This window comes from Vespula vulgaris, chromosome 24 (assembly GCF_905475345.1).
Source record: "Vespula vulgaris chromosome 24, iyVesVulg1.1, whole genome shotgun sequence".
Taxonomy (NCBI): domain Eukaryota; kingdom Metazoa; phylum Arthropoda; class Insecta; order Hymenoptera; family Vespidae; genus Vespula; species Vespula vulgaris.
In genome coordinates, this window is record NC_066609.1 from 1,786,274 (window position 1) to 1,812,278 (window position 26,005).

The following is a 26,005-nucleotide window of genomic DNA, read 5'->3' on the forward strand; positions in this document are numbered from 1 at the left end:
GTTAGTAATACAGTTTGCATTAATATTATTTATTCATGTATACACATTCATTATGGAAGGAGGTCTTTATTATGTAAGATTTCTTATACTATGCTGAGGTAAAGTCCTTGAATATTTAAAAAGACACAAGTGAAAGGTGTTCCAATATATCTTGATCTGCAGTGACTGTAGGTATTCAGTATAGGCTTCAAAACTTTCTGCTACGTTTTACGGCGTTATTTAGAATTTACGGTAATATACATTGCATTCTTTCGATAAATAACATTTTTTCATTGATACGTATTAATTTATCCACATTTAATTTTAGCAATGAAACTGTATTCTGTATCTGATGGTCCACCATCTCTTGCATGTCGTCAGGCGTTGAAGGTTTTAAAAATTAATTATGAATTGATTGATATAGATTTTGGTAAAGGAGAACATATGACTAAAGAATATGAGAAGGTAATTTTAATGTCGAACGATACATTTAACAACAATAAAGATATTCAATAATTTATTATTATTTCAGCTTAATCCTCAAAAAGAAATACCTGTTTTAGTTGATGATGACTTTGTAATGGGAGAAAGGTTTCTTTTATACAAAATACTATAGATTTATGTAAGCTTGATAAGATTCATTTGAAACAAATGAATTTTTTTTACAGCAATGCCATTTTACAATATCTTGGTGATAAGTACGATGTATCTGGATCATTATATCCAAAGGATCCACGAGAACGTGCTATTGTAAATCATCGTCTTTGTTTCAATCTCGCTTATTATTATCGTAATATTTCGGAATATGTGGTAAGATAAAATTATATATTTACAGTACTATATACTTATTGTTAATTAAATTACTCTTAAGTATAATTCTATTTTTATATTGTATAGATGGCACCTATATTTTTTGACTATCAAAGAACTCCATTGGGCTTGAAGAAAGTGAAAATGGCTTTAGATATTTTCAATACATATTTACAACGTGAAAATACAATATATGCTGCTGGTAGTAAGTAAATATTATTTTTCTATGTATATATAAAGTATTATACACACTATCTTATAATTTATGTTATGAAACCTAAGATACGTATAATCTAAAAATAATTATTTAAATTATATTGCTATCTCTTTTTGTGAATAGAACACTTAACTATCGCGGATTTTCCATTAATCACGAGCACAATGTGTCTGGAGGCAATTTCTTTCAAATTGGACCAATGGTCTTATGTGGAGAAATGGTATAGTCATTTTAAACAATCTTATCCAGACTTGTGGAAAATTGCAGAGGGTGGTATGAAAGAAATAAGTTATTTCGAAAAAAATCCACCTGATTTATCTAACATGGATCATCCTATTCATCCAATTCGAAAAATTGTGAAGTAAGCGTACTAAAATCTTCAAGGTATGATTAAATATTTCTCGTTTTTTGTTTAGCATTTTAAGAATTTTTTTTTATATACATGCAAAATGCACAAATGAATAAATTGTTCTCTCATTTCTTATTAATAAATTAAATTTATTATTTTGAATTATATAATTAAATTTACTATTATTATTGTTATCTTTTTAAACTAAGTGAGATATATATATATATATAATATTGCAAATATTAAACTATTATAAATATTATTACAGTTTCTTAAATATGCAGTACTTATTACTAATTATTCTCTGTAATTGACATCTAACATGAAATAAATTAATCAGTCAAAAAACATGCTCCAAAGAGCAGTATTAGATATCTGCATATATGTAATGTGATAATGTGTGAAAGTAATATTTAATCAGGTAACTGCGTATTTGATATAAGTAAATTCTTTAATTATTGCAAAGATGTAATAGTAGTGCTCAGAATAAAACATTTCTTATATAATTTATAGTAGCATCTGAGAAGACAAATTATTTTTTAATAATAAATATATTTGTTTAATGAAGTGCCACGATATATCTAAATTTTTATACACATGTAAAATGAGCTATTGCTTTTCATGACATTTAAAAATTCTCTAAGTGCACAATGTTTCAATTATAAATTTAATAATCATATTAACAGATATTAAAGAATCTTATATTATATTTTTATATACATTTCATAAAAACTTTAAATGATCAACTTTGATTTTCATTCTTCAAGATAGTATAAATTGATAATTTCAGAAATGTTTTCTTTTTTTAAGTTTCAAATTCAATATGTTAAATACTATATAAATTTCATATCTATTGACTAATCATTTTTCAGTCAATAAGCTTATATTTAATCCATTGCAAGATGCATAATTAATAGAACACTAGGATTGAGATCTATATTTTAATTAATATAGAATTGTCGACCCTGTAATTGCTATATTTATCCTCATCATAATATTTAATTACAATTTATTACAACAGACTAATTCGACTTAGCTATAAATATGATTAATAGTAACAATAAATTTTAAGAAACTCCCTTTCAATTCTTTTCCTAATTATGTAATGATTTTAATGAATTGTGTCTAAAAGTGATCATTTTATAGTAAACAATGGCACTTCCTACTAATTTATAAAGTGATGTGAAATATAAATAGTATATTTAAAAAAGATACTTCACTTGTAATTGATTGTCCTTTTTTACTGCAGGTATATAGAAAGCACAGTTTTTGCCAATATTAAAAGAGGTGACCGAATTAGAATTTGTGAATTACATCAATGCTACAACAACACTTCATCTCAAAAGGATAAAGTTAATGTTTATTATCTAATGATAAAGTTTGGCCACCTCTGATCTATAATGACGCAATAATACCAATAAAAATATTAAAATAAGAAGTGTATTATTACAAAATTATTTCATTATATTTTTCAAATTATCTTATATTAGATATTAGAAATCATAATTACAAAGGAATAAAGAATATAGAGTAAATATCATTGAAGTATCTATATAGGATATATACTGAAATAAAAGATATGTTTTGCACTTGTCATCCAATTAATCAACGGATATCACAGATATTTTTGATCAATGGATATCAATTTAATATATGAATGTTTTTTAAATAATTTAAATCAAACTATCTTCAATGTTATTTTCATAACAAACAAACCAAGTTTATATCGTTATCTGAAAAAAATATTGATGTTATATACTATGTATTATACAATTTTTTTTTCTTTTCAGAAAGAAGGCATTTTAGGAGATCATAAGATTCATGTAATCATACATGTTTCAATACTAGTAGTTGATTAGACGATAAGCAATTGTGTAAAGTGCAAGAGGAAATTAATTGAAAAATTGTTGCAATAATGTATGAGAAAAATTGAACAATTTCTTATAGCTTCGCTTTTTTCCATTAGAAGAATTAATAGAATAATATCAATGTACTTAAATGAAAGAGTAGGATAACAAAAGAGTGAACAGATCACTCGATATTTAACATTTGTGTATATGAAAGGATAGTGCGTCTAATAAAAGCCTTGTGCTTTTTCTTCCAGAATGGAAAGAAAAACTTAGAAGGATAAGTTAACTTTAAGTTATTTGGAACTTTTTCACGATTATGTGTGTGTGTGTGTGTGTGTGTGTGTGTGTGTGTATGTGTAATATATATATAATATAATATAATATATACATATATGTATATATATATATATACACACACACAAGATGATTTGTGTGTTATTAATCTTATCGCTAAATCAAATTATTCTTTCTTCCTTTTTTTTCTTTCTTTCTTTCTTTTTCCCTAATCCTAACGTTATTGCGTTCACAATACCTTCAACAGGATTTCGATGATCGAAACTTTGGGCTCGGTAAAAGCTTTTGTAAACCACAACGTGCTTACAATTAGTCACCGAACCCTTCCCGATGGCGAGCGTAGATGAGACTTTATATATCCCGTTCGATAATCTATCACATCACGGGCGGTTCCGCCTGGCATACCGTGCCTATGTCTCCTACTCCATCTGTGAACAGGGTCAACCATGATTAGCTGTTATCAATGTATTTATATTTACAGGTAACAAATTGAACACATGCAATCCATATCACACCGCAATCTTTTTTTTTACCGTTTCAAGAGCTTTGATATTGCACACAATGGTAGACACTGCAATGAAGAAACATTCTGCGTGGATATTATTGTCAGGATTTTAAAAGATCATTTTAACGTCGACGATAACTCATAAACTACGAATACTCATAAGTGCTACGAATGCAGAAAGTTTCTATTTTTGTAGGTTCTACAACAAAGAAGAACGATGATACCGTTCCATAAATTTAATTTTCATTAGTGGCCCATTGTTTTCTTTTTAGTTATGTGATTCTATAATAAAAGTATGTAAAAAGAAAGTATATAAAAAGGAGAAAAAAAAAAGAATTCGTTTATTGGATCCTACGTATATCATCGTTCATCGACACATCCAGATTAAATCGAATATCATCACACCCCACGATGCTTCATTCCATATCTATAAATATGTAAGTAAAGTATGCATATAACATTCAAAAAAAAAAAGAAAAAAAAAGATAGAAGAAGAATACGAACAAAAGGGGTAATATTAAAAAACATATCGCACTCTAATTACACTACAGGTAGGATGCCGGATGTGAAGAAAAATCTAATTCATCAAAAATACATGAATTTTACCATGTACTCGATCATTGTGATACATACCCCAGATTTTTTTTCACACTTTCGATATGATAAATGTTAATTACAATCAATTCGCGATAGGGGGTAACTATATCCTCTCTATTCCCCACCTAAGCCTTTTTTCCCCGTTCGTAACTAAACAAATACAATATCAGTTCCGACAGCATTATTGGGATAAAAAGGAGCTAAAGCGTTTTCTAGCTGCTTAATATATTAATATATTTTTATTGAAGATATCCGAGCAATACTTACTAATGTTGAAAGTTTCTTAACATTCGTCGAGAAAATTAATAAGAGACATGTATGCACATATCGCGTCTTTGAATTGCAATTCAAATATAAGAAAAATGTGGAGGTATGTAAAAAAAAAGAAAAAGAAAGGAAAAAAAAAGACAACTTGACATTTTTTTTATCTTTCCTTACAAGGTTTATACATGAAACATTGGTAATGCTTCAAATGGCTTGTTGCACAAGGATTACATACGTATTACCTTGAAGAGAAACACTGAAAGTTTTTCTCGTATTTATCACCACCCGCCACCCCTCTCCTCATATTTCCGTAATGACGTTCGCGTAATCATGAACATCACATAGATACGTTTTAATATTGGATCAGATGAACCAAAGAAAGGGGATAGATGTTTGATGACATGACCACCAAAGTCATCAAATCATTTGATTGTGTGTGACTTTTTCCTACTATAAAGAACCTTACGATGCGGAGTAATTCGAGCAAATAATTCAACGAGTGATATATCATTGAATCATAGTGGATATGTTTGGAAGAGTATTGCAAGATAAATTTATCGAGTGAATATCATGTAATACGTGATTAACATCATTTAATCTCTATAATGTAATATAACGTGTAACAAACTTTGAGAGTTTCTACCCTAAAAAGTGATATCGTATGTAATCAAGTGCAAATTAAGAATCATTTAAATCATGTTAATGGATTTTATGTAAATATTCTATATATATATATATATATATATATATATATATATATATATATATATATATATATATATACACACACGGTCATTCTGTATCATTAATTAATAAAAATTCTTCTCGTAGGTGTTACTGGAGATTAATTAAATAAAAAATTACAGTCAGTCCCGGGTAAAGAAATGTCGACTTGTATTTCGTACGAACAAATATCATGGACTCGCATAGGATTCAAATTCGTAGATCATATTATTACGAAAGATGTAAGATTGAAAGAGGAAACAAGAAAAGAGAAGTATGTATATTTCCTAAAAAAACGTGTAATTAGATATAGATTATTTGGAAATTTACTGTGTATATTATTTGTCGAAATTAAACGATGACAAATAACGTCTCGTCGTTGGATCACAGATTCTCAAGTATCAAGAGTCTTTCAAGGAATTTCGAATGAACGGAATTTCGTTCATAGATGAACACGAGCAAATGATTGAACGAGTGAGAGAAAGAGAGAGAAAGAGAGAGAGAGAGCGAGTGAGCGAGCGTGCGTCGCTTCTATCCGAGTCTAAACTGTTTTTTTTTGTTCTCATACCTTTCTGCGTCCGAGCAGACGCCGACGTGCGATCAACGATGGTTGTTGGTGACGATGGCGGTCGAGGTCGAGGTCGAGGTTGAGATCGTGGTTGGGATAGGGAAACAACGGCGCGATTGGGATTCGGAAGATGGGGTCGAGCTGTTCTGTTGAGACGATGTGTTAACGTGTCGATTGCTAAAGTTCGAGCTGGTGGCAGTGTTGTTTTGGTTGTTGTTATTGTTGTTGTTATTGTTGTTATTATTGTTATTGTTATTGTTGTTGTTGTTATTAGTGGTCATTGGGAGGAGGGTTTGTCCATCGCCATGCAAGCTCGAGACCCCATAGCTCCTCAACCTGTACTGCCGTTGTTGGCTCGTTCTGCTCCTAACTGTTGTTCTTCTTTGCTGATGGTACTGCGTCGTACTGCGTATCAAGGGCCCCACCACCATTCATCAGTGATCAATGATATCTCATTTCTCCTTTTAGTTCATATTTCCGTTTTTGGGAGGACTCTGAACTCTTTTTTTTCTCTCCTTTTCACGAAGAATGTCTCTTCCATGATGTTATTGCTCTTTCTTTCTTTTGTTAGTTAGTTAGTTCGTTCGTTCGTTAGTTAGTTAGTTAGTTAGTTAGTTAGTTAGTTAGTTCGTTCGTTCGTTCGTTCGTTCATTCGTTCGTTCGTTCGTTCGTTCGTTCGTTCGTTCGGTTGTTCGTTCGTTCGTACATGTTATTTGTGATTATATAGAAAAGAAAAAGAAAAAGGAAAAGAAAAGAAAAAAAGAGACGATAGCAGAAGATTCGCAAACATTCTCAATGTCGAGTTACGGAAATAATCTCATTGAGATTCAATAAAAATTGCTTAGTTAACAATGCAAAGGAAAGGAAAACGAATCCCCTGTCAATTGATGATTCGTTGTATAAAAGGAAAGAAAAAAAAAAGACAATAAGAAATGTAATATTGGATTGGAACAAGTGCTTCAAGCTTTCCATTTTAAGATTATTATTATTATCATTATCGAATATTGAAATGAGTATAAAGGATGAGAAAAAGAAAAAAAATCACAACGCGAAAAAGAAAAAGAAGAATGCAAATTTTGTTACAAATTTTTAAACAACGTTTAAAAAAATAAAAATTATATTTCATTAATGAATAAGCATTGTTATAATATAATTCAGTATTAAAATGATATATGTATGTATGTATGTATGTATTTATTGATTAATTATAAGCGTGTGGTGGAGCTATCCGTTAAAGCTATAGAATTCTGTGATTGCTCGATTGATTTGTGTTAAAAGAATAGTAGTGAATAGAGAAAAGTGTAAATGAGAGAGAGAGAGAGAGAGAGAGAGAGAGAGAGAGAGAGAGAGAGAGAGAGAGAGAGAGAGAGAGAGAGAGAGGAGAGAAAGATTATGCTAATTAATTTTCTTTTGGAGGAAGCTCATGCATTGATACACACACGCCAAGCAGCACGTCTCACGTGTACGGAGAGATTTTTACAAAATTTGAAAATCAAAAGGATAAATCATGCCGCCATTTATATTGTCCTTGCTTGTGTACTATACAGAAAATTCATTCATTGCTTTGGTAAGAAAATCTTTGATAATGAAAATATAAAAAATAAAAAGGAGGAATTGATTTTTATGATTAAAAAAAAAAAAAAAAAGAGAAACATCCCCTTTTACCAAGACAAAAATAATTTTATCGATCGTTTTTTCCGAGCTCTCAACACTTATCATTCGCAAACTACAAAAATCACTTTGATAAAGGTATAACATTCTTTTTTTATATGTATCTTTTACAAATATCAATTGTGTATTAATAAATTTCTTTTTTAGGGAGTATATACAATTTTACATGTATATGTGTATATATATATATATATATATATATATATATATATATACACACACACACACACATATATTTCTAGTCAAAATAAAAATGAATTTTCAGTATTGTCAGTTTAGCTAGACGTTATTAGGCGATTATGTATTTTCTTACCTTGTATTGTGACTCATGAGGACTATGTTTCTGTAACAGCATATAATGGATCCTGATAGTTGGGAAGCGAGCGATGAAGTGTCGATGTCGTTTCACACATAACACATTTAAGCGGTAACAAGCAATTCGGCTTGTGTGTTTTATATATATATATTTCGGGAACAAAATTATTATATCGTTGTGAAAATATTTCTCTATTATTTAATACTCGCGCAATATCATATATCTATCTTTGATATGTTTAACTGTACTTTCTTTTTGGGGGGGTGGGAGGTGAATTCTTCTCTCTTTTCATTAGGCCATCTTATCTTCAGATTCGTTAAACATTCGAGACAATTATTTTTCTCATTGTTGTTAATCATACGTAATTAAAAGAGGTCAACTAGCTAGCTAGGAAAAATGGAAATTACTCGGCAGTCGTATTTCTTTCTCTCTTTTTTTTTTAATATCTTATAATATTCTAATCTCTTTCAACTATTTTTTTCTTTTTTTCTTAATCAATAATTCGACAATTCATTCGTTGACACAATAAATATATATATATATATATATATATATATATTTAATGTATTATTAATATTAACTCTTGAATATATTCGCAGGACTTATCGAATATAATTTAAAGAGTATATATATATATATTATATATATTACTATATAATATATATATATATATATATATAATGTATATAACGAAATTTTATATAACATGATATAAGATTTTATTTCTAACGCGATAACTGGATAGAATATCAAGAAAGAAAAAAAAGAAAAACAAAAAGAAAAAAATTTATAGAGAAAGAAAAGTCGAATATTTTAATCTATCAGAGGTGTTGTCTAAGGTAATTACAAAAAAAATATATTATTTCATTGTATACTTATATGATCAATGATCATCAATAATGCTTAAAATACATTATCTCTCTCTTTTTATTATTATTTTCTTTTTTTTTTTTTTGTTAAACTACACTTTAAATCTGTTGCATATTCCAGGCATCCTGTAAAACAATACCAATGCTTGGTTTTTTTAAACATCCTAAAAATGTCCCATGGATGCGCAAATTGGCTCTACATGCGAAAGAAAATTACTAAGACTTATGCTTGACTCGAATGAGTTCTGTAAATAGTTGATGCGTTAAACACGCGAAAAGAAAAATTATATAATTTCTTATTATTTTTCTTTTTCTTCTTGTCAGCTTATAATCTTAATCAGACAAAATAATAATGCACAAAGCTGCCAAGTAAAAAAGACCTCGTCATAAAATATTATCCAATAGATTTGACCTCATTGTTCGTAGAAGTTATTAAATTATATATTAATGAACGAATTGTTTGATTGAACCGAAAAAACATTTTGAAAAACATTTCATTATGGCTGAATTGATTTTTGATAATAAAGGAGAGAATGCCTTTTTCACATTAAATATTTCTAATAAAGACGCGTGTAAGGAAGAAAAAGAAGAAGAAGAAGAAGAAGAAGAAGATAGAGAATATTCCTATAAGGCAATCCATTGTAAATACAAAGCATATCCTACTTAAGTGAGACTACGTTCTTGCCCTCTATCTAGGTGCTAAAGAAGATTTAAACAAAAATAACAATTTCATATTCTTGCAAGAATATAAATGTGTGGTGTATGTGCACATACGTGGACAATTTTTGTGCGTATATCTATATATCTATCATTTGGTATATAATACTCGCACAGTATGTATGTGTGTATATATATATATATATATATATATATATATATATATGTATATATATATGTATATATATATATATATATATATATATGTATATATATATACACATACATAGAAATATATTAAAATAGAACAGATAGATTGAATAGTTTACGTGCGTGTATCTATATACGTATCATCTATCATTTGATATATACTATAATAATCGTACAGGGTGTATATACAAGTGTATATATATATATATATATATATATATATATATATAAATTATGTAAATAAAACAGATAGATAGATAGATAGATAAATAGAGAAAAAGATCACTAAAATATCCAAAACTAAATGCTAATAATAATTAACTTAATTAAAGAAAATTGATAATACTTTAGATAATAAAGTGCATACCACATAATTGCTTTATAATAAAAAATGTTATAGTGTGCATACCGAAGGAGTCTTGTTATGTAATCGGGCCAGTTGTCTGGGAACATCACGAGAAAGAAGCCGACAGCAATGAAGATCATTCCGGCCAGCTTCATGCCCATGAAGTGCGCTCCATAAAGAACGACATCCAGAGCTATATGCAATCATTTCAACGGGGCGATTACTAACATTTCTGATCGTCGATATTTTTTCTTTTTCTTTCTTTTTTTTTATTTTCTTTTCCCCTTTTTATTTTCTTCGTTAAAACTTTCGAATTTGTATGACTGTTTCCGTTGGAACTTTGTTCAATTGTATGAAAATCATTATGATTGTATCAAAATAAAGTTCCTGAGGGACAGTATCCTCCTTCGAAAGATCGTTTACGTGATAAGTGAAAAACATGCATATTGTATAAATATACATATATGTATTAAATGTGTTTATATATATGTATATATATATTTATATATATATATATATATATATATATATATATACACATATAAAACATACGTACACATATATTAATTACTTATTCTATTTTTTCTATTTTTTTTTAGATTCAAATCATTAGAAAATGATCAATCGTGAATTTTATGTTAAAAGAGTCGATAATTTATATATATATATATATATATATATATATATATATATATAGATGTATATTTATAGGTGTATATATACATACACGTATGTATATGTATATACACTGATAACTTATTTGCTTTGTTTTTTTTCTTTATTTCTTTCTTTTTTTGGTACGAACTCGCTAAAAAAAGAGAAAAAAAAAGAAAAGAAAAATTATCAATCGTGCATTAATGCTAAATGAGAAGAAAATAGAAAAAGGAGATGAACGCGATGCAATGATCCTTTGCGTGTATTTTTACGTACATACCTGCGGATACAGGAACAGCCGTTATCAGACCGAGTGTAATGAATAGATCATATGTGAGTGCGATGCTGAAGTTTCCTAACATATTTGCAACTGTAACACATAACGAGTACTTACTTAATCGACAAATTCTAAAAGATTTTTTAATTCCATTAAATATTGGTAATCATCCTCCACTGGCATCACAATTAAGGGAGAGTGATGGAGAGAGAGAAAGGAAAAGGAAAAGAGAGAAAGGAATAGGCTAGAGGACATTAATTGAAAGAAGTCAATGCATGGTCAGACCTAGATGAAGTATGCTGGCCGATAAAAGAGCTGCCCATGGTAATCGCGTCCAATGCACGCTCTCAGCACCCGAGAAATAAAGTGCTAAACATATCGGCCATAACAGGGCAGCGTTGCAAAGGCCGATCAGAGAAAAGAATAATGACATTTGACCAAAAGTCGTTTCCCCTATAACCTTCTTAAATACCACCTGAAAGAAATAAAGAAAGAGAGAAATATATTCGTTTGATTCGATTTTCTATTCTATATCCCTTATATATCCTTTCAATTAAATGCTCGAACGTTTTTCACAGAGTCGTTACTTTGTAAACAGCGGATCCGGCTGCTGCTGTGGTTGCTAGAACTACACCTCCCAATGTTGGACTTCCTGTTATGCCATCCATGTAAGCTAGAAGAGCGATTCCAGTATTGCATAGGATGACTGCTACTATCTACAATGAATTTCAAAGTTTGTTATATATTTCTTTTTTCTTTCTTTTATGAATTTGAGTATGCATGCATCGTTGATAATAATGTTATTATTGATAATAAGTTATTTCAATTAATTTTCTTTTTTTTTTTTAGACGTATCTCTTATCGTACTGACCCTAACTCCAACAAATTGCTCGTGAAGGATAACCCAGGACAGAAGATAAACGCAGGAAACATTCGTGGCGAATAATGCCATCACGTCGGTAGCCAAAAGTATCCTTAACGAGTAGATGTACATATAATTGGTAACAACCCAAAGTCCACAAAAGAGACTGCATTTAACGAGGAAACGTCCACCGGTGAAACCCTTGTCTCGAAATCCACGAAGACTTTCTGCTAATATTTCGGATGGTGTCGTGCATTTCGTTCTAACCGCACGACAGATAAAGTAAACCGGAAAGTATAATACTTCCCAGTTGGTGCAGAACCAAGTTGTGAAGAAAGGTGCGTTGTATGGAAGCACGGTCTACAATGAAATATTATAATGTTAGTTTTAATGATAAACCTATTGTAAGATCTACATAAGGATATTTACGTTAGAATATCCGTTTTACTTAAATGATTGTTTAGTTTTAATTATTTGTTAATTCTTTTCTTTTGTTTTTTTTTTAGGAACTAATTTAACTTCCGACACGAAAATAAGATATCAATTTATAAATGGAAATATATCTAATCTGGTGCATTATATTCAATTATGTTTGGACATAGGGGAGATATCGAAATAGAATAAGACAGAATGTATGAGATGTGAAAGCGAAGTTGGTAAAAGCCTCTTGACAGTGACAATAGAGTTTCTTAAAGAATTGAAGCACCGTGTCTAATTACATGCTGATGACGGGGCTCGGTTACGGAGGCATTCGATGTGGATGTATAACTAGGACTCGTTGGTTTATGAAAGTATAAATATTTTATGCAGTGGGTTGCTCCCACCCAGCTCGCCGTCACACATATTGTTACGCACACACCAAAATATATCTGTAATAATCGAAAAAAGAAATATTAGGTATGTTCTATTTATATAAATAAAGATATATATCTCTTTTTTTCAAACGCACCAATTTTTTTCACGCTCTATCGCCCATAAGTCAAAATTTATTACAATTATAAGCAAAAAAGCTTGTAGATATGTGAAACGATATAAAATATTAATGTATCAAATGTTCAATGACTTATGGCCAACAATTTAAACATATCTATAAATTTTTTTAACGAAATACTTTTTTCGCTGACTCCGCACAACAGGAAGCATAACAAGCCGAGAGTTTGTTCGGTCTGGATTGTTGATAAGCTACAGAAGGTGTTGTCACGTTACACGTAGACTGAGTTTGACTCAAGGAACCGTGTCCTTGACCTCCACCTCCTCCACCAGGTCCTCCTGTACTTCCAGTAGCGATACCGGTACCACCAGTCCCAGAACCTACACCGCTACCACTTGTTTCTAATGATCTACAGCTAGATGCTGAATCACCACAGCCACCAGCGACGCTACAACCTTGTTGTTGTTCGCACCCTGAAACAAGAAAATGTTTATATGAATATATCTTATTGTTGAATCATAAAGATGAAGTGATGAGCGAAGCAATAATGTGAAAGAATAAAAGATAAATAATGTATCTATATATGTATGATCAATGAATAGCAATAAGCGGTGCTATTGTACAAAGACTAAACAAACGTATTTTTTTGCGGTTTTCCGTTAGGAAAAAAGTGTTCCGTAAAAAGTTAACCCAGCCATTTAATTGTTATTAATGCAAAGAACGAAAAGCTTTCTTTCTCTCTCTCTCTCTTTCTCTTGCTATTAGTTTGCAAAATCAAAGCGAACATGAACTCTTCGTATAACGTGTACGTACCATCGTTCATGATTCATATCGGACAGCTTCAATGATATATATTTCATTTGATCTGATAGACTCTATAGAATAATGTAAATTATTTTCTATGATACAAATTGCCCGATGATTTATGAACGTCAGATATATATATATATATATGTATGTATATTTATATATATATATGTATATTTTATATATATATATATATATATATATATATATATATATATATATATATACACGATATACACGATATACACTTTCTATTCTAGAGTTCTCTAAATCATAACTACCACAAATGCCCGTACCGTGAAGAAAATACATCACCCCGAGTTGGGAAAAGGAGTTTTATTCCCTGTTGGCTTCTTATGCTCTTAACGTAAGACTGGTACGATGTAGAAACGTCATATTTGAGATGAAACAAATTTTTCTATTTTTTCTTTCATTTTTATTCCATACACACACACACACATATATATACTAGATGACTCACTTAAGTTTAACGTTTATTAAAAATAAAAGAAAAAGAAAATTAGTAAGAGCAAGTAGAAATTTATATGGTTTTATAGCGGTACTTGTCTGGCGACAATAAAAAATATTCCATCAAGATTTTATTGAACCATATAAAACTCCTTCTTTCTTTTTTAACTTTCGATAGTAAACGTAAATAATTGAGATATCAAAAAACTTAAGTGAGATATCTGATATATATATGTATATATATACATATTTAATATGGATCGTATTAAAATTTTTGGCCTTTAAATTCTTCTGCTCTATTTTTAAACTTACCTGTCGAATCTAGCACAACTTGAATAGGACTGGCAATTGGACCATGGTTCTGTTGATCCTCGCTAAGGACTATACTTGGTGCACGAGATCGTCGGGGATGAAATATCGTTGGGACTTCCCCGACACTTCCGCTACCCATGTTTAAGTTTCCTCTTTGAAACATTTTTTAACGGTATCGTTCAGCATATCCAGATATTGGATGACGATGATTAATCTAAATGAAATAGTGCAGAAAACGTTGCACAAAACAGGCAATGGAAGATGAATCGCCGAAGAAGATGAGGAAGAAGATGATGTGGTGGAAGAAGAAGAAGAAGAAGAAGTAGAAGAAGAAGGCACGTGAAAGAAGATCTGTCTTAGTGGTAGTAGTAGTAGTAGTAGTAGTAGTAGTAGTAGTAGCGATTAAATCGTTCCACGATTTCACTCTGGATTCTAAAAAAATTCAGTCGTCCTTATAATGGATCACTTCGTTATATAAGAAGATCCATGTGTTCGTTCTTTTGAATTAAATTCAAAGTTCATACTTTGAAAATGTACACTGCGTTTCTCTTTTTTTATTTTTTTTTTTATTACACTTCGACGTTCTAACGAGATGTCTCATATCGATTATTTAATTATCGTGGAAATAAATAATAATTACTTAGAGAGAGAAATGGTATACAAAGATTTTCATATACGCGTTATTATTTTCTTTTTTTTTAATCTATAAATAATATTTTACGAGTCGTTAGGGTCATGACAATCGTTCATCGTGAATCGTTTCAATTTTATTTCGTGACACTTACCGTTTTCTGGGATAAAGAACAAAAGAAACAATGTAAAATATAATATAAGATGCGCGCGTGTATGTGTGCGTGTGCGTGTATGATGTGTTCTTTTCTTTAGTGCGAAATTGAAGCACAAAGCGAAGCTTTAAAACTTTTCAAATTATTTTCTTCTTTTTTCTGTTTGTCTCTGCCATATTTATTTTATCATTTAGTATCATTTGATCATGTGACCGCAGAAGAAACTAATAAGCATGAGAGCGTGCACAAAACAATTTCGCCTGGTGTATATAATGCGATCGTTTGGTTTTAACGATGATTTTTTTTTCCCATTTTTTTCTTCCCTTTTTACGACGCCGTGTAAATCACGATCGAAGAAGGTAACTTCACAAGATTCCAATGAAATTCTCTTCGAAAAATTCTGTTAAAAAGTAAAAAAATATAGAAAAAAAAAGAAAAATTCATTTTTAAACATTTAAGCCACACACATTTGATCAGTTTATCTATCTTAATAACTTATGTTTATTGCAGAATCGCGTGACATAAGAAATATGGCGATTAAGAAAATTTTAAGAGAAATTTGTTCCCTCTTTTTACACATAACAATCGCCGACATAAATTTTTTCTTTTTCTTATTTTTCGTATTTCAACGAGGACACGATTTCTCTCACCATTATTTTCTAAAGTATTTTAGAAGATTAAAGAAGAAAAAAAAAGAAAAGCAATAAAAAGCAACTAGAATAATCACATGCAATAACACACGTATTCTCCCTGCTAACACCTTTTTTTTTTTAATAAGTTTCATATAATCAGATCAAACTACATACTTATTAAATGAATAAATCTCTAAATTATAATCATACGCACACGTATACACATATATGCGTATGCGTGTGCGTGTGTGTATGACGATTAACATTTAAATGGAACGTGTAGATAAGAAAAAAAGGACACACGTTCATTCAACGAAAATTATAACATCTTACAAAGTTACCCTTTTACATCGAACAACGGTCTTTCAAGCAGTGTCTATATATATGAGTATATATATATACATATACATATACATATGTATATATATGCACATATACATACATTGTAATTCTCAATAATTAGAGAACGAAGAGAGGGATGCGGAAAAGAACAAAATTGACATACCTTCTTTACGCCCCTCCTCGAAGTTTACGTTGCGTTCGAAATTTGAACCTTCCATCGTTCATGGTCTCTTTCTCTCTCTTTCTATTCTCTTCCTTATTCTTTTATTATAATAAATCAGTATGAGAAACAATAATTATCGACGATGAGGAACAGTTACACACCCACTATGTCAGATATAATAAACATATATATATATATATATATATATATATATTTTTTTTTTTTTTATATAGAAGAGAAGAAAAAATAGCAAGAAAAAAAAGAACAGAAGAGCAATAAAAAAGAAGGGAAAGAAAGTGAAAAACCAGGTCAGATTTTTTTATTAAAAGATAAAGCGCGTTTTTTTCTTAACTTTTTCTCTCTTCGTGGTATTCGTGGAACGTTTTATGGCTGCTCAATTAACGAAATCTAATAACAATAATTTTTCTTGTTTTAGCACGTTCGGAAAGGTAACGGTATTAGATTGGTGTATGTAACAGTGCCAATGTGAATAAGAATTATGAGAGGAAAGGATATAATTGGATAATTTGAAGTTGACGTTAAGTCGTTAATTGTTTTCACTATTGAGTTAGTTTTTCTCTCGTTTTAAAGAAGCTTTAGAAAAGCTCGTGGAACGACCGAACGCGGGGAACGACGAAGTTGTTCCGTTCTACGCGTTCGAGGAACGCTTACTATTTCGATTCTGTAGAAACGGTTCTAAGCACCCTGGCGTGTCATTGATTACCGGGCTTGCTATCGTCTCCTCCGTTCGTTCACCACCACCACCACAACCCCTCAATGTCGTTACCGCGTCTGCGCTTATGTATTCTTCGTTGGAAAGCTTCCTTCTTTCAACGGTATAGCTTTCTACACTAGAAAACTAAACCAACCTGCTATAACAAGATTATTAAATATTAATTTGTTATAAAATTTTTTCTAAATTTTATCATATATATGATTATTTTTATGTATACTTAATGATACATTAGGATAAATTAATTTATAATGAAGACTATGCTCTTTTAGCTGAATTTCTTGCTATTTGTTCTCTTTTTTTGTTAAAGCTTTCTAAGAAAAGTTAACTCTTTCTATAATTCTAAATAATAATCCCTTTGAAATTTTCTGACTTCTTCCATATATGATTACTTTTATATCATTTAACAATATGCTAAGATAAATTAATTTATGATGAAGACTATGATCCATCAATTGATTCTATTTATAATTAACGTGCAATAATTGTTGCTGTTTAAATCGATGAAGTTTTGTTCTATTTCCAATTGTAGGAACGTTTGAAATTAATTTTTTTACATTTTTGTACATTCAATATTTTATATATATGTGTGTATGTAGTTAATATTAATTAATTAATATATTAGATACATAGGTTTTTATGCATAAAAAAGAAAACGATTAATTTATAAGTAAAAATATTTTATTCCGTATTTTTCTGAAATGAGAGATCCTTATTAATCCGAAGCAACGCGCGAGACAAGCATTACTGAATGTACTTCAGAATTTTTAATTTTATATATTATACTCGTTAGATCTAAACAAAAAATTCTTTTGCACTTTCTTTTTTCCCTTCATCGAAAATCTATACACGCACACATAAACGTGCATATTTATATATATGTATATATATATATTATATAAATACACATATACATATATATATTTATATTATAAATATAAATATATATAATTTTTATAATTTAAAATATAATACAACCACACATACGCAATGTAATAATTAATTACGTAGTAAATAACAGATGGTTACAATGTCTTATGTCTTATTGTTTATAAAAAGAGAATATAAAAGATATGTCAAGTTTCTTATAAAATAAGAATTTTCTTAGAATTAACACGAAATTTTGTAAATATCCATATAGCCATCCGTATTTACTACAATGACAAAATTTAAATACTCAAATTAAATGATGTAATGATAGAGCGTATATTTATAAATATGAATTAAAAATGCTATTTTATTACAGAATAACACAACAGTTAATTTAAACAATTTAGAATTAATTCTGAAAAGTTATATATATATATATATATATATATATATATATATATATATATATAAGGAATATAAGAACATTTTCGGTAAAATTATACACGTATTAGATTTTAATATCGAAATTATTAAAATCATTGTACATATTAATTTTTATATATAAAAGAATTATTTACTTTTTTCTATAGTAATTAAGATTAAAATGATAAAAAAATAGAACAAGTAGCGACAAATGGATCGACTTAATTAATAATATTTACTATAAATATGTTTTCTTCTTATATTACAAAATAGTCAAATGGATTATAACTATATCTGTGTTATTCTATAATAATTTGTTTGTAAAATCGTTAATGTCGCTTTATATTACATTATATAATTTGTTATTTCAACAGGTTTATAAATCTGTTAGGACAATTTATAAATACAAAAGGTATTTATTATTGCAACTCCCAGAGTTGATAATTTTATATACACACGCGCTATATTGTATAAATAAAATTTGTAATGTGTAAATCTATTGACCGAAGCATAATATCGTACAAGGGACTTTGGTAGAAAGTATGTGAAAAAATATATATTTATGGTGATTTTTTTTACCTTTGATAAATTAATTACAAATCAAGGCACGTATGTAATAGCGAATAATATTGTATTATCTAAGCTTTCACTGTAAAAAACTTTGATACTAAAGTTCTATATTGACTAACTTTGATATTAAAGTTTTTGCGAATGAAACCTTGAATAAATGTAATTCTCTTTTATTGAATTAAATTAACACTTACACCTTCATAGATACTATGAGGTACGCAACTCGCATATTGAATATTAATTTTTCAATTAAGGCTACAATTATATATACATATTAATATATCAACTTGTAAATCTGCACATTGGTAGCGCTCACACTCTTGGCGCTATAATATTATATTTTATATAATTATTCACTAAGAAAATGCCAGTAAATATAATATTAATCACTCACTGTATAAGTAATCAAATATTGCTACATTTAATACTTTAAAAAATTACTAACATTCCTAAAGAGTATCATAAAAATATGTAAAAAAGTACAGTTCTACTTTATATATATATATATATATTTTTTTATATATATAAAGTATATTTAATATATATAAAGTAAATTTTTATATATATAAAGTATTTTTAATATCGCTAATGTATATATAATATATATATACATCTATTACTAAAATATGAATATGATTATTTACGACGTAGAATTATATTTTGCAGGTAGCTATTTTGATATATAGCATAATATTCATCAGTCGAATTTGAATATACCCACAGTATCCATTTACTTTAAACGTACATGGTATAAGTAATTCAATGTCAACTAAACTGGTTTTCCTCCATCTATATAATGGAATTTACACAACTCATTTTTAGGATGCACAATGACACATTAATGCAATTTACAAAATATTCTACATATTTTTTATATGATTAACCAATTTTTAACCGATCGATTTATACCATTTATCTTTATATATGTACAGACAATATTATTATACAATATTTCTATGTCATAATACATATTTTAGGTGTGCAAAGGGTGACTTTGGGATAATTAATGATTTTTGTTTATTAAATGAGTGATTGATTTAAATTATGTACACGTACTTCAACAAAAAACAGAGATGATTTAATATAATTGTAATCAAAAATCTAATAGCAATACTTAACAATAAATAACTAAATACAAATAGACATAAAGTGTGCAAATTTTGGATATTGTCTTTCGTTAATTAACACGATGCTTTATCCTTCACTGTATGTGTGTATATCTTTGCAACTTGCAATATAGTTTAACCCCTAATATGCTTACATCTTCCTACGTTGACAAAAAATGATGGAAGATGGACATCTTATTCTCTTCGTATAAATATGTAAGCAATCAGATGAACGCGGATTTACTTTATTCCTAGACAAAAAAGAGATCACGTTTATTTTCCTAACTGGAATATTGTACCTTTTCAAACTTACAATATAACAGATATATATATATATATATAAAATCGATTTTAAGCACCTTTTTCATGCTCTCTTTACATATGCTACTACTTTCTAAGGTATTCATATCCATTAAAAAGTTTTTATCGGAACATATGATTTGCATTCGTGCAACAACTAATGAGATACAAATTGTATCACTAATATTTAAAAAAGAATATATAAAGATATTTATGTTATCAATATTTTCAACATACATACATTATTTGTAGCAGTATATTTCAAAACTTATTAATTCGATATATAATATATAATAAATAAATTTACATAGGGTTTAACACCGATTAAATAAGATATTAAAAAGCCCTATTTTAATCACATGTAATATGATTAATCTTTAGTAAGCTTCTTCGTATAGAATATACTTTAATGTTATATGCAAATAATATATTTATAAAGGAATCAGTAAACCTTATATTTATATAAGCTTTTTCTAATATCATTTGGTACGTGTTTATATGTTATTGTAGAAAATATTATATATAAAATAATACATGCACAACATTTTTATAGACATTTTATTATGTGTGTCTATCTATTAGATATTTTTGAACATTCTAGTAATTTATCCCATATTCATTTGCAAGAATTTTAATTAAATTTATCTGATATAATGAAATTATGAAAATATGACACAAAGATATAACATAGAAAATAGTATAAGCATTCAAAACATTTCAGGAATTATTGAAAATTCGCACATAAGCTTTTTTGTTTAAACTCTTATATATAACTATAAGAGTTAAAAATAAAATATAAACAAAATTTAGATTGAAATACCATAGAATTAAATTAATATCTATATGTGAGTGGAAAATCACATCTAAATAATACAAAAATAAAGGAGGCATCGAAGAAAAGTTTATATGAAGTTACAATAGCACAATTAACTCTTACATTGAAGTGATTTTTGCTATCAGAATAAATTTTAAAACCTGAACTTACTTTTTAATTTTCATACATTATTTGATTTTGTCTAATGCTTAAATTAAAGAAAAAGTACATATACATATATATATATACATACATACATATATATATATATATATATATATATATATATATATATATATATATACATATATTGTGTGCATTGTATATACAAAGAAGGCTTCTGAAGCATTTAAAAAATTTTATCTCTACTCAGTCAATTTTACATGTGCAATTATAAGAGAATAAACAGTCTTTAATAAAAAGAATTTGTAAGATAGAATTCATTAAATCATGCACCATGTATTCGCAATATAAAGAAAAGTTGAAATTTATCAGAATATTATTGCTTCTTGGCTATTTCTATAATTTCTTGTGATATTTCAAATAAGATTTTAATATTGTAATATGAAAAATGTTCGTTTAAATCTTTTTTTTTGTACTATTTCAAAGAATAATTTCAATTAAAAAAGTGCATTATCACAGATATGAAATATATTTCAACTTAATATATATATATTCTTTATACTTTATTTGTTGCAGGTACAAATGACTATGACCTTTTCTTTGCTGAGATTCACAAAAAATAACATTGTGTTACACAAGATATATATATATATATATATATGTATGTATATTATTATAATAATTATATCACTATTATATAGGGTATTTTGTTGTTGTGCAAATTTGCATTGAAATTATCTCTTAAAATCGTGTTTAAATAAAGTAAGGATGTGCTTAATTTTATACAATCAATGAACGACATAATACTACAAAACATTTTCTGGATTGGTTAAAGTCAAATTAGTTTTGTGCTTTACCTTGCGATTCTGTCTTTTGGATGTTTTTCGTGATACCTTTGTTTCTCTAGTGTCTTGGACTTGTTTGTTAAGACCTAGTCTGAAACGTACGGGTACCTTTGAATCAAGGTTGCTTTCATCTGTAAATAAGCAAACAAACAATAAATGAATGTTCATATATAATTGCACATGCTTATGAAATTAACGAAATGCAATAATATAGAAAAATTAACAACATATGCATACCTCCAGAATCATGTAATTCAGAAACTGATCTAACCACAGTAACTCGTCTGACATCCTTTTGATTAACTACGAAGAATAAAAAGATCGTGTATAAATTTAATATTGTAAACTAATGTTTTCTATCTTTGCATTAAATAATTACCTTTTTCATCGCTTTTGATTACATGCCTCTGATTTACTTTTGCATTATTTTTTACAACTCTGTAAGAAGATAACGCATACATAAATATATTGTTATATTTGAAAAACAATAATTAAAATAATTGGAATATAATTATATAGAAAGTATATTTACTCATTAACAACTCCTTTGAAAGCTGATTGTACAAGTCTTGCTGATTGAATTGGCACGGATCTGTTTAATCGCTCAGCACGTCTTCTACTAAGTTCAGCTCGTAAGTCACCTTCTTCGTCTACAGCTATATCCTCAAATATAGCATCTACGTCCTCATTTTGAACTTCTGTGATAATATCCTTCCTTTTCTTACATTTTTTATCTTTACCAATACGTTCGGATAGAGGTAATTCACTTTTTAATTTTCCAACTTGATATATTTCTTTATCACGTTTTTTCTTCTTCTTAGATGACTTTTCTTTTTCTGTTTTTGACGATTCCACATTTATACACGAATTGATTGAACTGCTAATAGGTATCGGAGAAGTATTTTCCATGGTATCACCTAATTCTTCGAATTCATAAGTTGTATCCAAACATATATCTCTGTCTCTAATATTATGATCATCGTCTGTTAACTTATTAATTTTTTTTGTGCTGATAGTTTGCGTTCTATCTAAGACTTCTGTCTTCTTATTTGAATTACTTAACTTAATTTTTTTATTAGCAAGTACAGGATCTATTGGTCTTGTAGATTCGAATTTCCTTCTTCGTGCTTCCAAGACTGAATCATTTATTGTATTATCAGTTGATTCTTTAACATCACCTGAATCAACTTTTTCAGAATTCTCTTCCTTCTGTTTTGTTTTTTCTCTATAAGATTCAGGAGATAATCTTCGTTTATGCATCGGAGGTGATTCTTTAATGTATAAAGAGTTTAAAGTATTGTCAGGGCTTACAGAGCACGGCCCATGTTTTCTGGGTAATTCTTTGGGTGATACTTTAGGTGACTTTCTTCGCCTTGGTGAAAGACGAGGAGAATTTCTAGGGGATGACCATGGCGACCTTCTTGGTGAAATTTTTGGAGGTGACATCCTTCGAGGTGATCCTCTTCGAGGAGAAAACCCTGGTGAACGAGATCGTGGTGATACTCTCTTTGATGGAGACAATCGACGCGGAGAAGTCGATTTCGAACGTGATCTTGTTTGCGGTGACAATCTAATTGGAGATCGCGATCGTGTCAATCTAGGCGATCTGGATGTTATTTTAGGAGAACGAGTTGGTCTAGGAGGAGATCTTGAACGTGATAATATTCTTGGCGATCTAGATCTTAATAATTTTGGAGATCTGGAATGCGGCGACAATCTGGGTGATCTTATTCTTGGTGATAATTTTCTATGAGGGGATCTTCTTACAGGAGACTTATATTTTGTCATTTCTCTTTGTGACTTTTTTATTTGTCTTAATGGCGATCTCCGTGGAGATCTTCTCGGGGATCTCTTCCTACTCCGAGACTTTGGGGATAAGGACCTTCGTTTTTGAGAAACTCCACTCGATATATGTGGAGATACCGATCTTCTTTCACATCTAACATTTATGGTAAATGATGTAGCATGGTTATTATTCTCCTTCCTATTACTATTTTCTTCATTCTTTTTTGCTTCTTGAATAATATTCTCATCACCTTGTTTACTATCCTTTTTATTTGATTCTTTTTCTTTCTTTTCTATTGGTTTGTCTACATTCATCTCTCGTTCCATCTCATCCATTAATCGTTCTAAACTATCTTCTTCTTCTAGATCAGCCATCAAGAGTATATCATCATCATCGTCATTGATATCCTCTTCTTCTTCATTCTTTTGAGAGTCATCTATAACTTCTGGTTGATTCTCTTTTTGTTTTGTAGCATCTTCATTTTCTATGCTACTAGTTTTAACAGATTCTCCCTTTAACTGTGGTAAATTATTTGTATGGCCTTTTTGATCATCTTCTTCTGATCCGCTTCCACTATCTTTATAGCGATGAAACTTTGACTCTTCTACGAATACAATCGAATAAAATTAAAAAAGATTTATATAAAAAATTAGAATTAATGATAACTATACATTTTATAAGGAAATATCTTTTACCTGCTGCTTTTATATCTGCATGAATATCAGTCTTTTCTACATTTACAGCAGGGGTTACTTCAATATTTTGTAATTCAGAATGTTCATCCACAGGAACAATAGCTATTAAATTAGGGTTTCGAGGGCTTGGATAATAAAGATTCTGTTAAAGAAAACATGGGACAATTGAATGAAAGTATATTAAATTATCATTGATATTTGTAACATTTCTTTTCAATAAATTAACTTACACCATTCTGTCTTTGTTGCAATCTATTATGGAAATGGGCCCTTCTTGGTAACCTTTGTGGTTTATATGAAGGACGTGCGATTTGTGTTACTTGTGGGACAACTTTTTGTAATTGAGTTAAAGATGGTCTTTTATTATGCAAAGTATCTTTTGTCCTTAATGACTGTAACGCAGCTAAACGTAAAGCTTCTAAATCTTCATCATCGTCATCATCAGTATGAAACTTTTGTTGAGAAGCCAAAACCATCTGTGAACATTATCGTATAATGATAAAGAATTTTATTTAATTTACAGAAGTATTAAATTTAGCAAAAACGTTAATGCAGATATATGTGAATATAATAGTTATATCTAATACATATGAATTGTAAAAATATGAAGGAAATTATGATATTACGATTATTAAAATATACTAAAATTACAATTACGTTATTAATTGAAACACAAATTATAAATTGTTTATCCGAGTAATATTTTTTCATATTCATGGTAAGTTTATTAAAAATATGAAAATATACATTGAACAAAGCATTTTTTCTTTTCTTTTTACGAATAAATATTGCATCATTTGATTTTTATTTATTCGTTCATATTTCATCGATTTAAGACATACCTTTTGGCGATAATCCATTTTATGTTGAGCACAGACGTGAAAAATTTGGTCGTATACACAGTGATCACTACCCCGTTCAGCGTTTATGTTAATATAATAACGCTGATTTTACGGAAATGTGTCTTATTACGTGTACAATTGTTTATCACATTACAACTACATCACTAGATTGAATTATTTTATATTATTTTCAAACAATTGTAAACTATCCGCACAATCTTCCACGACTTCGTTACCCCACACTACATATAAATAAAAATGGCATGAGTGGTCGTAAAATCAACGAGCACGAACGACGAATGCTACTTGACTGGCTACAAGCATTAAGAAAATACCTCGACTATCCCTCGAAAGTATCCCCACTAACTGTCCCACGTGATGACAATCCTTCTTTCTGATTGGTCGATAATTCAAAATGAAGTTTCAGGTTACAAAGCTTT

At 29.0% G+C, this 26,005-nt stretch overlaps 3 protein-coding genes and 1 long non-coding RNA gene across 19 annotated transcripts; 2 read left to right on the plus strand and 2 right to left on the minus strand.

Annotated features, from left to right (window-relative positions):
* Positions 1-7,808, plus strand: LOC127072240 (glutathione S-transferase 1-1-like). Of its 5 annotated transcripts, none has more exons than XR_007785335.1 (7): positions 1-231; positions 308-444; positions 512-570; positions 648-789; positions 877-994; positions 1,130-6,365; positions 6,431-7,808. XR_007785335.1 is itself a non-coding variant. In XM_051012518.1 (7 exons), exons 2-6 carry the CDS (start codon positions 310-312, stop codon positions 1,369-1,371), a joined length of 696 nt encoding a protein of 231 aa, XP_050868475.1. In that variant the 5' UTR covers positions 83-231; positions 308-309; the 3' UTR covers positions 1,372-1,390; positions 1,624-7,808. The 5 variants fall into 5 exon arrangements, 4 of the variants coding, with proteins under 4 accessions (XP_050868475.1, XP_050868476.1, XP_050868477.1 ...); XM_051012518.1 differs by having other exon boundaries at positions 83-231; positions 1,130-1,390; positions 1,624-7,808; XM_051012519.1 differs by having other exon boundaries at positions 83-231; positions 1,130-1,390; positions 2,605-7,808.
* LOC127072236 (putative thiamine transporter SLC35F3) lies at positions 597-17,218 on the minus strand. 11 transcript variants are annotated; one of them, XM_051012511.1, is made up of 12 exons: positions 16,811-17,218; positions 16,459-16,556; positions 13,130-13,422; positions 12,738-12,887; positions 12,028-12,378; positions 11,744-11,872; positions 11,442-11,631; positions 11,160-11,249; positions 10,289-10,418; positions 8,141-8,170; positions 6,157-6,561; positions 597-3,927 (listed from the first exon to the last, which is right to left on the minus strand). In XM_051012511.1, exons 2-11 carry the CDS (start codon positions 16,511-16,513, stop codon positions 6,189-6,191), a joined length of 1,791 nt encoding a protein of 596 aa, XP_050868468.1. In that variant the 5' UTR covers positions 16,514-16,556; positions 16,811-17,218; the 3' UTR covers positions 597-3,927; positions 6,157-6,188. The 11 variants fall into 11 exon arrangements, with proteins under 11 accessions (XP_050868468.1, XP_050868467.1, XP_050868469.1 ...); XM_051012510.1 differs by having other exon boundaries at positions 16,459-16,622; XM_051012512.1 differs by having other exon boundaries at positions 16,459-16,622; positions 17,131-17,149.
* On the plus strand, positions 11,746-12,744 carry LOC127072242 (uncharacterized). Its single transcript, XR_007785336.1, has 3 exons — positions 11,746-11,889; positions 12,006-12,356; positions 12,525-12,744. It is a non-coding gene; the product is annotated as an uncharacterized LOC127072242 (long non-coding RNA).
* A 1,990-nt stretch (positions 17,219-19,208) lies between the features above and the next one.
* LOC127071919 (serine/arginine repetitive matrix protein 1-like) lies at positions 19,209-25,866 on the minus strand. Of its 2 annotated transcripts, XM_051011729.1 has the most exons (8): positions 25,566-25,866; positions 24,954-25,199; positions 24,724-24,865; positions 22,775-24,632; positions 22,622-22,680; positions 22,480-22,545; positions 22,255-22,373; positions 19,209-20,411 (listed from the first exon to the last, which is right to left on the minus strand). In XM_051011729.1, the coding sequence occupies exons 1-8, from the start codon at positions 25,581-25,583 to the stop codon at positions 20,406-20,408; spliced, it is 2,514 nt and encodes an 837-aa protein (XP_050867686.1). In that variant the 5' UTR covers positions 25,584-25,866; the 3' UTR covers positions 19,209-20,405. The 2 variants fall into 2 exon arrangements, with proteins under 2 accessions (XP_050867686.1, XP_050867685.1); XM_051011728.1 differs by lacking the exon at positions 19,209-20,411 and having other exon boundaries at positions 21,594-22,373.
* Between the last annotated feature and the right edge of the window lie 139 nt (positions 25,867-26,005).